The sequence below is a fragment of the Chelonia mydas genome, chromosome 11, assembly GCF_015237465.2.
Source record: "Chelonia mydas isolate rCheMyd1 chromosome 11, rCheMyd1.pri.v2, whole genome shotgun sequence".
Lineage (NCBI taxonomy): Eukaryota > Metazoa > Chordata > Testudines > Cheloniidae > Chelonia > Chelonia mydas.
Window position 1 is genome coordinate 12,347,405 of NC_051251.2, and position 17,187 is coordinate 12,364,591.

At 41.0% G+C, this 17,187-nt stretch overlaps 1 protein-coding gene across 6 annotated transcripts in view; it reads left to right on the forward strand.

Moving 5' to 3' along the window:
- The window catches only part of KALRN (kalirin RhoGEF kinase), a 746,508-nt gene that overhangs the window by 475,617 nt on the left and 253,704 nt on the right, over positions 1–17,187 (forward strand). For all 6 annotated transcript variants that reach the window (XM_043525781.1, XM_043525782.1, XM_043525784.1 and 3 more), the window contains exons 12-14: positions 1,987–2,156; positions 4,975–5,149; positions 15,994–16,189. In XM_043525781.1, the coding sequence (XP_043381716.1) occupies positions 1,987–2,156; positions 4,975–5,149; positions 15,994–16,189 (541 nt within the window). The remainder of the gene's footprint in view (positions 1–1,986; positions 2,157–4,974; positions 5,150–15,993; positions 16,190–17,187) is intronic.

A 17,187-nucleotide genomic window follows, 5' to 3' on the forward strand; every position in this document is an offset into this window, starting at 1 on the left:
CATTATTGAATCCAGGGAAGGGCTACAGTGAAATGCATTATAAACTCTCTCTCTGATAGGGTTTGTATGCCAAACGGGTTTTTTAAATCAATTCAGTAGTTGCGTCAGAATTAAAAATCAATCCCCCCAAAACACAAAATGTTTTACTGCATTGTATCAAGCCAAAATAAAGAGTGTGGCTTCTTGGTCTCACTTAACAACCAGCTTCACCTCCTAGTGATGCTGTAGTGCATTTCATTTTATTACTTTCGCTGCTCTCATAAATGAAAGACCTTGTAGTGAATTATACTAATTGGAATTACTAGTAGTACAACACCTGGGAGGTGTGAAATAAAGATAAACTTGAGTCAGATTCCTTTTGCAAGTTGTTTCTGAAATATCTTCTTAATCTTATTAATACTGAATGATCCTTTGTATTAGGATTTCCCAGGGATTGGTGGAGTCTAAAGATTTAAAACCTTCTAGTCAAGGATAACCCTAAACTCTGATAGCTTTCGTTATGCAAATCGTCACAATCAAAGGTCATCCTCTGAAAAATCTGACATTAATGAGTTCAGATATTCAGATGCTGTCTCAAGCAAATGTAGACATTATGGAAATGCTTTCCTAAGTGACTTCCCCATGGTTACACAAATAGTCAGTAACAGAGTTAGGAATAGAACAGAGGAAGCCTGATTCCCACAACAAATCAATAGGCTTATGGTCCATTGGGCCTCATTCTGAGGAGTAACATAGTTTTACCAACTTCACTGACTCTCCCGCATAGCTGTCTATCTTTTATTGATGTGTACCCGTAACTCTCTTTAAGGAGAATCACTTTATAGCTGCATGAAAAAGCAGACAAAACACAGTTCCACTGTTGCCCAATGTACTAGCTCTGTCCTTTTTAGAATTCCCGCAATTGGAATGGCAACACTTCCCAATACAGTGACCTGTCCTGTCACCTTGCACAAGATGCAGCAGAGAGCAACAGAGAATGGGTTAATGGGACACATCAAGTGGAAAATATTCTTTCATAGAGCCATGAGGATTTGCTGGCAGATCGCCAGCTCAGTTGGTGCAATTTTACACTACTCTACAAGGCAAGCTTAATGGGGAAACCTCAGTGCTTTGTAAGGGGCTTTGTAACTATCTAGGAGCTTGGGCTTGTCTGCTGTTCAGATTTCAGTGAGTGAACAGCTGGCTGGAAATTCTAATCTAAACACTTAGTAAAAAAGTAATAGTCAGGACCATTTAAAATGAATGGATCAGCGTAGAATTGATTGGGGTCACTGTTGTCCAGTAGAAACAAAGACACCTTTTTATTATGTCTGGATTTCATCTAGATCCTAAAGTCACAATCTCAGATGCAGAGGGCACATTGCAAAAATACTGTATGGAAAGCATAGTTGACTGGGCACAACTGATTATCAATCAATATCACACACTTGATATATTTTCTTAGGGCCTGATCCTGCAAGATGCTGAACACATTCAACTTCAAGTAAAGTCAGTGGGATCTGAGGACATGAAAGCTTATGCTCACATAAATTTGTTAGTCTCTGAGGTGCCACAAGTACTCCTTTTCTTTTTGCGGATACAGACTAACATGGCTGCTACTCTGAAACTCAGCTCCTGATAGGATTGTGTCAATTTAAGGGGTTATAATTTATTTGTTGTATGTAGAGTTCATTGCAGCAGTACGTTGGTTTAAGGTTATAGTGATATATAATAGACCGAGATGCCAATTCAATTAAGAAATACAGTGCTTAATATTCTGATATGTGTATTTTACTTTGATGTTTAAAATTAAATTCCATCTACCAGAATCAGAACTCAATATAGCTTTTTGATTTTGAAATCATAAGTTTAGGTATCATTTAGCATCTGAAACGATTTGTGTGTAGAATCTTGATTAATGCTTTCTAAAATGGGATTAAATGATAAAAGGGTTAAATCTCAACCTCTGTCTCTTTCTGGTTTGTATTTCTTTCCCCTCCTTCACAGCTGTGGACGTGGATGGAAGATCTGCAGAAGGAGCTCTTAGAGGATGTCTGTGCTGACTCAGTGGATGCGGTTCAGGAGCTTATCAAGCAGTTCCAGCAGCAGCAAACAGCCACCCTGGATGCTACCCTCAATGTCATTAAAGAAGGTGAAGATCTAATCCAACAGCTCAGGTATGTTTCCTACCTCAGGAGAGATGTCAAGAAATCTGGTGAAGCATTGTGCATTAGGTGCAAGTTAATAGGGGAAATGTAACTTACAATTTAACAGAAGGATTTATTCACTACCTTTTATATTTATGATGGTTCAGGCTCTTATAGTATTTTATTGAAACTGCAAGGAGTGATTTGTAGAGACTAAGAAGAATAGTCTGTGAATCAGCATGGATTGCTGTATCTAATGGATTGGTAGATATATAGATTAAATGTTTTTCAGGTGAATATTTTTGAGTGAATATTTATGGAAGATTGTTAAATGGTTGTGAGCTGAGGCCCAGTGGGTTACGTGATTACTCTTGCTGTATGGAAGCTGTATGCCTGTAAATAAAACCTGTATAGTTGTATAACAGGCCACAGTATTTCACTGTGTGCAGTACATGTAGTTTATTCATGCTGTCAGACTATTCTTGTATTGGCATTTGTATTATAAATTAAAGCTGCTCCTTTTACCCAATTTAGAATGCGCTAGCTGACTGACTTTAAGAAATGTTTCTGTCCTCTCAGTAAATATGAGTTTCCTAAACTTTGTTCCTATCCAGTGTGAATTTATCTTATCAAGAAATTCCACCCCAAGGGTCACATTCTGCTCTCATTTACACTGGTTTTACCCCAGTTTAACTTTGACTTCAGTGATGTTTTACTGATTTTTCCTGGTGTGACTGAGATTAGAATCAAGCCCTATATTTTTGTATTGTGAGGGTTATCCTAGTATGGAGAATCTTCCAATACCTGCCAGGAATGTAACCAAAAGATCATCACTAAAATAGAAGAAGTAACTTGTTTAACGGGAGTTCACTAAATAAGATTTTTGGCAGTCACAGTAGTACTCTTCTTGAGTCTTCCATACAGAGTCTATAGATACAAACTACCTCTCTTCCTTCCTCCATGTGCAGCTATGTACATTCTACCACAAGAACTTCTGCTATATATAATGTGATTATATAGAGCTTGATTGTGATTCAGCTTATGCAGCTACATGGGGGGAAATGGGGTGTAAATGTCTCTGCCTCACGGTACAACTGCACCAGGCTTACCTGGATCACAGGTAAGCCTTTTGAGTGCAGGAGAGAAGAAAGGGGATTCCTTGCTTGATATTTCTTGCTGTGAGCCGATGGGTAAGGAAGGACAGAAGTAGGCAGAGTCTTGGTTCCATGGACTAGCTGGCCAGGAGTGTGGGGAAATGCTCTGTGTTTGGTAATAAGCTAACTCAGCATGCTTCCCCATGCAACTGTGCAAAACAGGAGCTCAAGTCACAGTTTCTTTTTGGAGCTCCTCCTGGGGTGGTGCAGCTACACACCACGCATTATACAGGGCTAGGAGTAAACCCTTAATCACCTTCCAATATCATGGTTAGGTTGCAGTGCTTGCACAGGAGTGCCAGTTTATTGCTGCAGTCCCATGAATTGATGTTTCAACATGTTTTTCTTTTCCCCAAGACAGAATCACAGACTGATAGGGACTAGCAATGGAAAATGTCTGCTGGTTCATCCTATTACATTACCAGGGCAGGATTTTTCCTTACAGTATATTTTATGGTGCTTCAAACTGTCTTATTTTAAATGTCTCAAGCAATGCAGCTGCCACTGTGTACTTTATGGGGAAAACAAAACATAACTTTCTTTGGCATTTTACTTGTTTTAACTTAAGCACCAAAACTTCGGCACTCAATTCTGTCTTCAGATCTGCCTACATGGCTCTCGCTGAAGTTAGGGGAAGCTACACTGGCATGTCTGAGGAGAGAATTTACCTTTAATGCCCTGAAAAGCTTATTTATCCACAGAACGCACAGAACAAACATATATTAAAGAACCCAAGCTAACTTTCAGATTCCAGATCCCTAGTGTTAAATGTGAGATAGCCAGCAATGAGGAAACGGACAATAATGAAAATAGTTTCTGCCCTGTATTTATAACGCACAACTGTCTTGGGGCCAGATTGTGGCATTAAGGCAGACCCCTGCTATTAAGATGGTGCAACCTGCTCCTCCTGACTGCTTGAGCTGGAGAGTAGGGGGTGGTGCTATGGCCCTTTCTCCTCTCTGACCCCTTTGGGATGATGTATGCTCTGGGGGTGCATAGCAGAAGCAGTTCCTGAACACCCCTGGGGACATGGAGTGTACAGTGAGGGGAAGATTCCTTGCACCCTACCCATCACCCTGGGCACCTACACAAGGGCAAGTCACAATCTGTCTTTTAGTGTTTTAAAATACTTACAGTGCTGGAATTTTTCCCTGGTTATTATTGCATTCTGACCAATTAATCAAGGGGAATCAGAAGAATCCCAGTCTTGTTAGGCTAAAATATTGGCAATTCCAACTCTCTTAATTCACTAGCAACAATGCAAATGGTGGCATAATTTAACTTGTAAAGATCTACAGCGTGTTAGTAGCAGCTTTGAGGATGATGCCTCTGAGACAGGCTGATTGTAGAAAGAAATGGGTCATTTGGACTAGAATTAAATGGGATTGCCAGTCAGATTCTTCAAGAGATCAGTTCAGATTTATGTGCCATTCTGTTCCCCTCCAACTCCTTGTTAGTATATCAGGGTCAAAGTGTCACAACATGTGAAAGGATGTGCTCATTGTTTTGACTTTGTGTTGAGTTCAGGAAACACAGGATTTCAACAAGCAGAAGAAATGAGCATTGCATACACCTTCCTCCAGCCCTTTGTGCTTCGGCTCACTTCTCAGCTGTGCACAGAATTGAGAGTGTTTAATTCCTGCTCTTTTCTTGCGTTAATGCTGAGCTTTAACCATTCTCCTGCCTTGACACAGGGATTCAGCAGTATCCAACAATAAGACTCCACACAATAGCTCCATCAGCCACATTGAATCTGTCCTTCAGCAGCTTGACGAGGCCCAGGTACAGATGGAAGAGCTCTTCCATGAGCGGAAAATTAAGCTCGACATCTTCCTTCAGCTCCGGATTTTTGAACAGTACACCATTGAGGTAAGAGCTGTGTGGGTGACCTGGGAAAGGTAGCACTGTGGAGGTGGTGACTATGTCTCTGACTAATACTCTAACAGGATACACAGAGTTCCAGGGAATCACAGAAGACTTTGATTACACTGAGATGTCTGGTGGAACTAGGAGGTGAATAGAAATCAGTTGTTAACTTGGAAATTTAGAAACCAGTAATATGCCTTTGTGACATACTGATAAGATACAAGACACGTTCATGTCTGCCCAGCTGACTGTATTCAGAGTGTCTGAATGCTTTGGTGACCAGTTTTATGGCATGCATCATACAGTGGCTTACATATGCCCCTCATGTACATCTCTCTTTGCTAATCTAAAGTTCACGATTTTTTGAAGGTGAGATTTTTCTCTTTAGATGCATTTTATGGCTTTGAACCCCTCGATGCAACAAAATATTAAGCATCAAATGAAGGGTTGTCTTACAAATCAGGCATAACAGGCATAACAGTTGTTTTACATAACAGGCAGGCATAACAGTTGTTTTACATAAAGGGGGAAAAGAGAAATACTGTACAAAAGTGCTCATCATGTAATTTTATGTGCCTGGGAGTAGATTTAAAAAGAGGTCTTATATCTCTACCTTGTACTCCTTTTTTTAAATCAAATGCTATTGTTGGAAAAACTGTTATCAGTGCATTAAATAAATGAAGTTTTCTTGGACTGAGTAATTTTAAAGAGATTTTTAACAAATCTGAATAAATATTTACCTGTAAATCAGATGGAATGTGATATTAAAGCATGGGATGTTAATTAATTTGTGTCTCATGTATGCTGGAACATAGTGTTGTGTACATAGCCCATATGAGGTATCAACTTGCGACTGTGTCTTTCTTGTGGTGGTTCAGAGACACCTTTGGGAGTGAATAAATCTGTTAATGTGGCACTTTTTTTGAAGTGTTCTATGATGATATATTCCCAGAGATGTTGCATGTAATTCAATAGGTGTTCTGATGGAATATATTGATAGTTAATGGAAACTTTAGAATGCTACATAACACTTCATAAGAGACAGTTTATTTTAAGTTAGGACAAGAAATAGTGTTACATTATAGTAGATGGAAAAGCTGTGAATGCAGATTCCTAGATGGGAATTGATCTATAGCAATATGCAACAGATACAGTACAGACCCACATTTCTGTATAGTCATATTTTGTAGGGAAAGCTATTCTACAGTTTTTGCTATAAATATAAATAGAACAGTCTTGTTAAAATAGTTGTTTGCATACCATTCACATACAAACACTTGGATATCCTAATACGTACTCTTACACACATGGTATGTTTGCGCAAGAGCAGTGGTTGTCTTAAAAACTCAAACTTCTAGATACATGCAATAACCATGGTATCTTCATATGCATAGAATAGAAGATACTGTGGTACTGCAGAATGGCAAATACTGAGTATTTAATGACTCCCACTCTTCATGAGCATGTGTGTACATGCATGTATATAAATGCATGTACTTTTTAGACTGAAATCAAAATAAATGCAAACTATATAGGTGTGTCTGCATGCAGCATACACTGGATGTTCATAGTGGAGCTGTGTGAGCCTTTCATTAAGAACTCCAAATCACATGAAGCTTTCTGAGTTTCATTGCAGACCCCAAGCCTGGGTTATGTACACAGCAGGAAGATCAGAGATGTTCCATGTGACAGTATGGCTTCACCGTGCCTCCAACTTCAGCAAGTGACACCATCTAGCTTTGAGGGAAGATTTCAGAATTCATTCCAGTTATAACTCTTTGCCCTTATGCAGTGCTTTTCAATCAAGGATCTCAAAGTGCTTTTCCAAGGTGGATAGGTATCTGTATCCCTGTTTTATAGATGGGGAAACTGGGGCACAGAGCGGTGACATGACTTGCCCAAGGTCATACAGCTGGTCATGCTCAGAACTGGGTGTAGAGTCCAGGTCCACCATGCCTCCTTTATCCCTGTGTGGGTATTTGCTTCGATGCACACAGACACATCTAGTAGACCCTGACTCAGCAAGGTGCTTGAAGTTCAACATGTACTTTGACCTTGCTGAATCAGAGCTGTAGTGACTAATAGGGGCTTGAAAGAAAATCAGTGATGTTACTTTGATTTACTATTGTTTATGTGTGATTTTCTCTTGTTTATTATGAGAACACTAGAACTCACACTACAAGAGTCAGAGAGCATGTTTCTTATTTGCATCGGGAACCTGATAGGCAGAGTCTTTTAGTTAGAGATCTCTTTCTTTAAATGAAATGTATAACTATGACACATAATTCATAACCAATGACAAAACAGAAAAAGTTTGTAGCCAGATCAATATAGGAACTTATAAATAAGTCTAGCTGCCAAGATTAGTCTTCAAGCAAGGAAAACAACTTAAACGACAATAAAATGAAAAGCAATTTGAAATGTATGTTAAATGTCACCTTTATATCATACATCTCAAGCAACTGTTGATTTGATTCAGCTGACAAAAGAATAATCTTTAAACAGATACTAGATTGCAGTCAGTTGTCTCAAAACTATAATAAAGACTCCTGTGTGTCAATAGCGGAACCATTATCAGAATTAACAGAGCTATTTTATCCTATTTTTAATTTGGGAAGCCAAAAAGATATTCCCATCATCATAATTAAGAAACCTGTAATGCTTTTGATCTTTGTTTATTCTAAGCGTGGCAGAGAAGACAACAGAGGCTGGGAGACTAAGAGCAACAAATTATACCTTAAGCAAAATGTGTTTTTATTGATGGTGGTTGGCTTGAGATTTAGCTGGAAATTAGATATTTATATTTTTATTGTTTTCCATGATGGCCCGGGTTCTCAGGTGTGGGTGTAAACTGAATATAGAAGCAGAGGCTGTGCTGTTTAAATAAAGCATGCTGATACAATGGACACCACTGTGATTCTCAGATCAATAATTCCTTCTTCTGTGCTGGTTTAAGTCCCCTTCTATCTGTCCAGAGAGCAGAGCTACCTCTGTCATCACCTGCAATCACATCCCCACCGTGCTCTCATGCTGGAAAACACTGTCACCATTCTGACTGATTAAGCATGCGTTATCCTTTAAGATAGGGGAGTGAAGCCCTTCCCTATGGTGGAAAGCTGAAGTGGCTAACCATAAGTGAGAAAAGATGCATGGCAGAGGCACTTTTGTGAGCACATCCTGAAGTCTGTGTTGTGCTTTCAAAACCAAGGCATTTGATGGACATGCATAAGATTCCAATGGCTTTCCTAGAAACTGTCCTATAGCTTTTACTCTGGTAGATGCATCTGGCTCCATGCCCCTCCCCTCTTGTCAAGCTCCACGTTGCCTACTCTCCCTTCCACTCTACCAATGTTCCCAGCCTTGTCCACATTTTTCTCAGCTTCTGACATCTTCCTGCCTTATTCCCCATTGTCCCCTATACATAATACAAGCACCCAGAGCTCATTCACAAGGCCCCTACCCAGTCCACATTTAAATCCCTCTTAAAGTCCCTCTTCTGCTGTGCTGCTCACAGTGAGTAGTATTGATTTGTATGTTAATTGCCTGTTGCCCCTCCATGGCTTAATCTCTGTGTGCTTATCTGCCTAGCCTTAGGTTATGAGCTCTTTGGAGCAGGGACTGTCCCTGCCTTAAGTGTTCGGAAAGTACCTAGCAGGTGGTGGGTACTGCTGTAAATAAATAATAAAAATAAAATAACAATGAGGAAGTCAGAGCCATGGCTTTTTGAATTTCTAATTCCTTTTGTTAATATAATGCAATATTTAATTGATGTAACTAATTCTAGCGCTCTTATATGAGTCATTGCATATCATTTCTATAATTATATATAAGGGTTATATTAAATCTAAAAAGAACATAGGATAAAAACGCAGCAAAGCAGCAAAGATCACAGTTAAAGCTAAAATTCCATTCTTAACTTAACCCATTGTTCTTTGCAGATAACCTACTAAAGTCAGGTGAAATCTTTAACAGAAATGGCTTTCTCCAAAATGCTCATTAGGCCTTGAAGTTAAATAAGTGATAATAGAAACAGGCAAAAACCAAAGAGTTGAAAACAGTCTTACTGAAAATCCCTTCCAATGTCAGTGGCTCATCTTTCACCCTACTGTTGTGTCTCCTGGCAATTCTCCACTACAAGACTCTTTCCTTGGGAGCTTCATCCACTGCTTGAAGCTGCTTCTCCATGGTGGAACCCACAAGGGGCATCTGCTGAAGGATCACCAATCCATTCCCGGGGCAAATGCCTTTTCTTACTTAACTGCCCCCATGGACATTATGAAGAGGATACAAATTGCACCCCAAGCCTCCTCCTGCCTGGAGAAATAGTCACACCCTGTATTGTATTTGGTCAAACATCTCTATTTTAATTCCAAGCATCTGTCTGCTTACTGTTTTCCATATCCCTTCTTTGTCTAGCTCACTTTTAAAGCTAAAAATGTGGAGGATAGTTTCAAAGCTACAAATGGCAGTTAAGTGCCTAGCCACTTTGACTTTCAATGGGAGTCAGGTCCTAACTGCCATTTGTGCTTTTGAAAATCTAACCCCTTCTCTCTGGCTTCCCTAGATGGTGAAATCCACATTACAGGCCACTTTCTTTTGCAGTTCCTCTCGTAAACTTCCCCTGAGAATTGTCTTAAATGTCCACTCTGTAGATTTCTGTTGGAGTTGGAGCTTGTCTATAAACTTTCCCTCCTGCTCTGGTGCTTGGAATACAGATAGATCATCTTCAGAGTTAACTGTACTCCACAAACACTACCTATACTTCCATTTATTTAGGTGCATTGGACCTTATCCATTCTGCAAGGAAATCTGCCATCTGTGTGTATTTTCTCTCCAACTTGTATCACTTCCTTTTTTATTTAGAGAAGAGGTATTCTACCTAAAAGTGAACCCACTGGTGTTTCTGTTGGTGATGGCAAACCAGCTACATTCAGTTAGGAACTCTTGTCTGCACTAGGGACTTCTGCTTCTTACTCAAGTCAAGGCAGATGTTTGGCATACGGATATTAATCCAAAGCCATGTAATGTGATTTGCTGTCTTTTCTTTCCTGCTTCAGTCCTAATATATTGGATGATCTTTAGATAGTGGATATTTGATCTGCTTTTTGACTAAGTATATCGATTCCAAATTGTGACTGGCAACTGGAAACAGGCATAACAGACTACTGAAAGCTTTCAGATACCCCAGTGACAATGTATTCTGATTTATAGCAGCCTCATTAATTACTCTTGGTCGATAGTCCTCCTTTTATTTAAGGGACCTACCCTATTTGGTGCCTGATATCCCACATTATTTATCAAATCAATGTAGATTTCAAGACAGGAAGGGACTATTATGATCATCTAGCCTGATCTCCTTCATAACACAGGCCAAAGAACTTCATCCAGTGGTTTCTGCATCCAGCCCAATAACCTGTGTTTGAACTAGAGCAGGGATCGGCAACCTTTGGCCCGCGACCCACCACGGTAAGCCCCCTGGTGAGCCCAGCCGGTTTGTTTACCTGCCGCGTCTGCAGGTTCGGCTGATCACAGCTCCCACTGGCCGCAGTTCACTGCTCCAGGCCAATGAGGGCTGCGGGAAGTGGTGGTCAGCACATCCCTTGAGCCGCACCACTTCCTCCAGCCCCCATTGGCCTGGAACGACAATCCGCGGCCAGTGGGAGCTGCGATCTGCCGAACCTGCGGATGCGGCAGGTAAACAAACCATCCGGGCTCGCCAGGGGGCTTACCCTGGTGGGCCGCGGGCCAAAGGTTGCTGATCCCTGAACTCGAGAATACAAAAGCAATATTTCTTCCCAGTTTTAAGCCAGGGATCTTTCACATGATGTGAGCATAGTAACTGTTACATTAAAAGGACATTATTGTCAGAAGGTCAGGCTGAAAGAGACAGAGAACCATTTGACCCTTGTTGAGAGACATTAGTGGAGGTGCTGAGTATTTAACTGAGGGGCTCACATGTATGAAGCATATGTTATATCACTGAACGTTATCCCCAACTAATATCTATAAAATGTGTTTTGTCCTGTATTTTAGCACCAGTCATGAAAAGGCTTATAGCTGTGATGGAAATGAATGACACTGTTCTACAAATAAAGGGTTGTGAGGTGCTGTCCCTCAGAAACATGCTCTTCCCTGGTCACGCTGCCTATTCCCCTTCCACAATCATTTACCAGTAAAAGCAGGAACAGTCTGAACAGCTGTGTGTGCATAGAGACCATTGCCAGGGTCAGGGCTAGTACATGCCTCTGACCACCCTACGGATCCCATAGGCCTTTCTCTGCAGGGAAGCTTCTCCAAGACTTTGCAGGTGGTCCTATAAAGTAGCTGCCAGATTCTTCCCAGTGATTCTGCCATCCACTTTCCTGGTGTGTGTCTGCAAAGCGCCACCCAGAATCCATTCTGTGCGGATTTTACAGTCTCATGCAGTCCATGTTCTTTTCTATTTCTGCCCTTGGAGATTCACAGCAGATGCTCACTGTGGACAGAAGGACAGAATTTGGTTCTTTAGTCTTGTCTTGTACTATGAAAGATCCCTGGGTCACTAAAGTCTGCTATGTGCTGAATTTCGTTTTCCACCTTTACCATTTTGTTGGCTCTATTTTTCCTCCTATCGAATCTTGCAGCTTTGATTTCACTTCTTGGCTCTTCTGGCTTAACATGAATTTGGAAAGGAACAAAAGTCTTCTCTCGGGCAGTAACTCACTTCACCGTTATTTATAACTCACTTGAGTGTCACTTTCCAAGTTTATAACATTAGCAGAGTCTTTCACGTGAATTAGCTGTCTGCTCAGAGATACAGGATTTTTATGGCTCTGTACAGACAGATCTGTATAGTTAACACTCAGATATGAGGATTCTTTATTCAAAATCAGGTTCCAGAGATCTTGGCTCATAAAATATGAATTACATAATAGGCATCATAAGAAAGATTTCAGCCACTCCTACTTGTAGAGCTTTTATTTTTTCACATGCATCATATTGGATGTCCTTACATTTTCACCTGGAAAGCGAGGCTCAAAGCTGTCTTTTAGAGATATGTTCAGTTTTTTATATGTTGGGATTCAGAATCCAAAGCATCAGAGCACAATCATTGCAATGACATCGTCCATATACTCACTATCAACCCATCCAGTGTGGCATCTCTGCAAAAAACAGGAGGAATGTATTGTGATATCTTCAGAGCCACCCCACACTGAAGCCTGTCTCGCTGTCTGAGAGACAGGAACAGGGAGCTTTCTGCAGGTGTAGGATTTATAAAAGTGACAGCTTCATTCTCCCTTCCTGCCCCTCCCATCCACATCAGTCTGATGGCAACATTCTGCTCTTAGGTGCACTAAATAGATGTCATTCTATGATCTGCTCTACTGATCTGCTCTGCACTCCTCTGGTGAGCTGAGTGCTGGAGCTGAGATCCGCTTGCTCTCCATTTCCACTGCCAAAACCCTGGGTCATGCCATGGTTCTGTCTCCCCTGGATTGCTGTAAATACCTCCTCAGCAGCCTCCCTGACTCTCCTCTCTTCAGTCTAGCCAACTACTAAAGCAATCTTCCTCTCCCTCTGCTCTGGCCATGTTAGACCTTCATCACCATCTCCTTCCATGTACTCCGTCTTCATGTCCAGGCTCTGCCCAGCTCCTTCATTGCCTCTATATGACCTTCCCTCACTCCCCACCTTCACTCTACCTTGCCCACTCTTCTGCTGTTTGCCTGTTCAGTGTCACATATTCCATCTTACTTGACAAATTAACCCTGTGAGAGACCTATATAGATTTTTTTCTTGCCATGGAAGAATATTAGAGACAAAATGGGTGAGGTAATATCTTTTATTGGACCAACGTCTGTTAGTGAAAGACAAGCTTTCGAGCTTATGCAGAGTTTGGAAGAAGAGCTTTGTGTAAGCTCAAAAGCTTGTCTCCAATAAAAGCTTGTCTCCAGAGGCACTCTGTACCTCAAAGCAGCACCCTAGAATCCCCATATTCGCCACTGTCATATAATTATATGTTTTGTATAAAGTTTGCCTTGTGAGGTATCATTTTAACAGCCTTGATCTGTTGAACACCAATGACCTGTGAGATTGTATGTGCTATCATTGTACATGAAGTTATGAAGTTTTGTTATGTGTGTGTTACTGAAATGTATTGTGAGGTTGAGAACACCCACAACCAGCCTTTCTGGTACAACAGTGGAATAGCCAGGTACACTGATGGCCCACTGAAGGGAATCCACTCTCCCAACCACCATCTCAGAGAGAGCACATATACAATGGAGACTAGCATGTCATAGTGAAAGATCTTTCCAGCAAGCTGTAAGAAACTATAAAGAGGTGAAATGACATCATGACTTGGCCTCACTTCCCCTCCTACCCCCAAATCAACACCTGGAAACACGTCTAGAGAACAAAGACTTTGAACTGTGGGAGGGTGGTCCCAGGCTGGAAGGCAGGTCCAGCTTATGTACTGAAGATCTGTGAACTGTTTGTATCATCTCTCAGGGTGAAACATTGCTTGATTCAAATCCTATTTAGTTTATAGAACTCAAATTGTGAATTTAATTGTATTTCTTAGGTAACCAACTTTAATCTCTACACATTACTTTTAATCACTTAAAATCTATCTTTTTTATATTTTACCTAAAACAGTGTATTTTGGTAGGGGTGCTTGGGAAATCTCAGCTCAGTTTACAAAGGCGAGTATGTCTCCTCTCTACATCAAGGCAGTGGCAGACTGGGTAATGAACTTACACTGATCAGGCTTCTGACCAGGCAAAACGGTACAGTTCTGGGTGCAAGGCTGGGGAGCTGGGGATGTCCCTGCCTGTGGATGTCTGTGTAAGTGCAGGACCTGTCAGATGTTTGTGGCTTGGCAACAGCATCACAGAGTGAGAGGGACACCCAGGTTGGTGGGACAGAGGGTTCAGCAGTCCCACAATCCAGGTTGCACCCCGGGAACCCCATCACAAAGAGATATTACCTCTCACTCTGTATCCCTCTAATATCCTGAGATCAACATGCCTACATCAACACTGCATTCAACACTGTGCATAGACAGCCACAGGATGGAGAGATACTTTCTCCACAGTAGAACAGAATCTCCACTATCCTAAATATGGAATTTGTAAGAGAAATCAGATGTGACATATTATTGGATTTCTGATTCCTCTGTAACTATTATTCATAAGTGCATTTAGGTAGTTTCCCTAAAGCAGGTGCACAAGAATGTATTCGCATCTACAGGAAACTGGGCAGTACTTTGATTAACTCTATTATACATTTTCAAATGACTATGTTTTAGCAGCCTGACAATCAATGCAATGAACTATGACTGGCAATATTCTTAATAACTAATAAAAATTAAACCTCCTTCTGATCCAGTAAAATTATATGCCATTCTACCAACACATGCAAGCAAAACAGGCTTCATATGGAACCTCAAGTACCATAGTCATTAATAGTGGAAATCCATTCTCACTTTAAACTGTAGATATTCATTGTGCTGTCTATAGCTTAAAATGAGGTCAAGTCAGCCTTAGTCCTTCTAGCTGTCAGTAGAGGTTCTCTCTTTAAAACCCTTTCTAATTTTCTACCGAGCTCCTTCTCTGATTTCCACCATGACCATCTCTCTAGGGCTTGATAATTGTTCGAAAATCTGCCAATAAGCCACCACATTCCAGAGACTCCAATTAACTGAGAAGAGTGAGTGAATCATAGGCCTCGGGAATCAGGAATGGCACCAAAGGGACTGTAAACAGAGATAGTTATTATTTAAAGTTAATTGAGTGGAATGGACAAAGGAATAATCAGAATAAAAATGGAACGCCCTCAGGATCTCCTGTGCTCTGCCTTTCACCCTGCGACTTCAGTCCCAGGTTTGTAAAATGGTCACAGATTACCTGGGGTGAACAAATCTGTGTTTCTGCTTTTTTCAAAGAAGAGTCTAAAAAAGGGTTTCTGGGCTTGTGTTCTCATTTTGAATTTAAAACTGTGTCTTTTAAATCCCCATCCAAAACAACATGTAAAGGACTTGGAGCCAGAAATCCTTGGTTCTGTGCCCTTGGTTTGCTTTGTGACCGTGGGATAAGACGCCAAAATTTTCAAAAGTGGGTTTCTAAAGTTAATCACCTAAGTATATATTTAGGAAACCACAAATCCCATTGATTTCAGTGAGAACTGAGGCTCAGCATCTCTGAAAATGGGGCATCTTTCACATAGGTACCTAAATACGGATTTAGATGTCTAACTTAACAGCACGATTTGATTATCATTACCTTTGTCCCTGTTCTTCATTTCCTCCTATTGCTTTTTATGCTCACTTGTTTGTATCTAGTTTCAAGTGTGATTCTACAGAGGCTAATGCTATTGGACCCATTTACTGTCTTGGTACTATTGGGCAATAACACAGTAAAAATAATAATAGTAGATTAATCAGGCCAATTGTTATAATGAAGAAACAGAGAACACGGAACAAAGGAAGCAAAGTTAGCCAACCTCTCCTAATTACTGCTCGATATTGGTGTAGAGGTTAGAGCCTGGAACTGTGGTTCTGTACCTAACTCTGCTACTGACTTGGTGTGACGTTGAACAAGCCGCTTCTGTGCTGTATTTTCCCGGCCTGTAAATGGTGTAACAGTACTCACCCACCTTTTCCAAAGCTTTGAGATCCACAGAAGAAAAGTGCCATGCCAAGGGCCTGTTCCAAAGCCCATGGAAGTCAACAGGAAGAGTCCCCTTGATTTCAAGGGGCTTAGGATTAGACCCTAAGTGTGGAGTATTATGATGATCCAAATACTGTTTTGGAATAATCTTTTGTTGGCTTCCAGTGCATACAATATGTGGCTTTTTTTCCTTTGAAGGTAACAGCAGAGTTAGATGCCTGGAATGAAGATTTGCTGAGACAAATGAATGATTTCAATACCGAGGACCTCACTCTGGCTGAGCAGCGCTTGCAGCGCCACACCGAACGGAAACTGGCCATGAACAACATGACCTTTGAGGTTATCCAGCAAGGGCAAGATTTACACCAGTACATCATGGAAGTCCAGGCTTCAGGTGAGCAGGAGAATTTGCTTAATGGGCATCCGTTTACAAAAATACAAAAGAAAACACACAATCTGTGAACAGAGTCCTAGCCAGGTAACTGTGGATATTCTTCCTTCAAAGAAGTATTGGAATGTACATTGTTTTCAGTATGAACAGGGCATAAGATGTTGGAATTTTACTTGCAGTGTCCACTTGGAAGTTAAGATAAGCACTTGGTTGTAAAAACCTCCCTGGCATGTGCTCCGAAACGGCAGTCTTGAAGCATATTGGTAGAGAAGTTGCTTTGTATCTTATATCCTGCTTCTCAGCAAAAGGTTCAGGTTTCCAGTGAGTACTGTAAAATCCTGATTTTTGCATTCTCACCCGGGGAAAATAATCATTCAGATTAATCTCTGCATACTGTCCCAGAGGCTACAATTATTTGTGAGATGCTTAAATCTTCTCACATGCCTTGAAAGGCACACAGAGCAATTCCCCCACCCCCTTTAATTAAGATAAGAAGGACTGCTCAGGATACAAACAAAACTGATTTTCTTGGTCTCCTCCCATTCTCTTGCAAACATTTCACCCCAAGATACATTCTGGCAATAGTCAGCATAATTCAGCAAGCTCCGGTTAACAGAAGCTCGGTAGTAACTAAGAGAGAATGTTGCAAGATAGGAAACCAGGTGCATTGGGTGAACCATATGTGGAAGCTTGCACAGCGTCTACTCACAGTACGGCTGGCCCTGTGTTTTGCTTATGCAACTTTTTTTTCTTCCTGGAAATATCAGAGGAATATGGCCTGGGAGGTACAGGATGTGATCCAGAGCAGAGCACCGTCAGACAGGATCCTAGTTGATTGGTCTGGGAAAAACTCACTGTGTTTGTTTGGAACTCCCAAGCTGCAGGAGAGTAGAAACAACTTCTCTGGATTCCAAACAATGGGACAGAGATTAAATGGATGAGATCTTTAAAATATTTTTAAAAGATTACCTCCATCTCCCAGTGTGAGGTCCATGTGTATC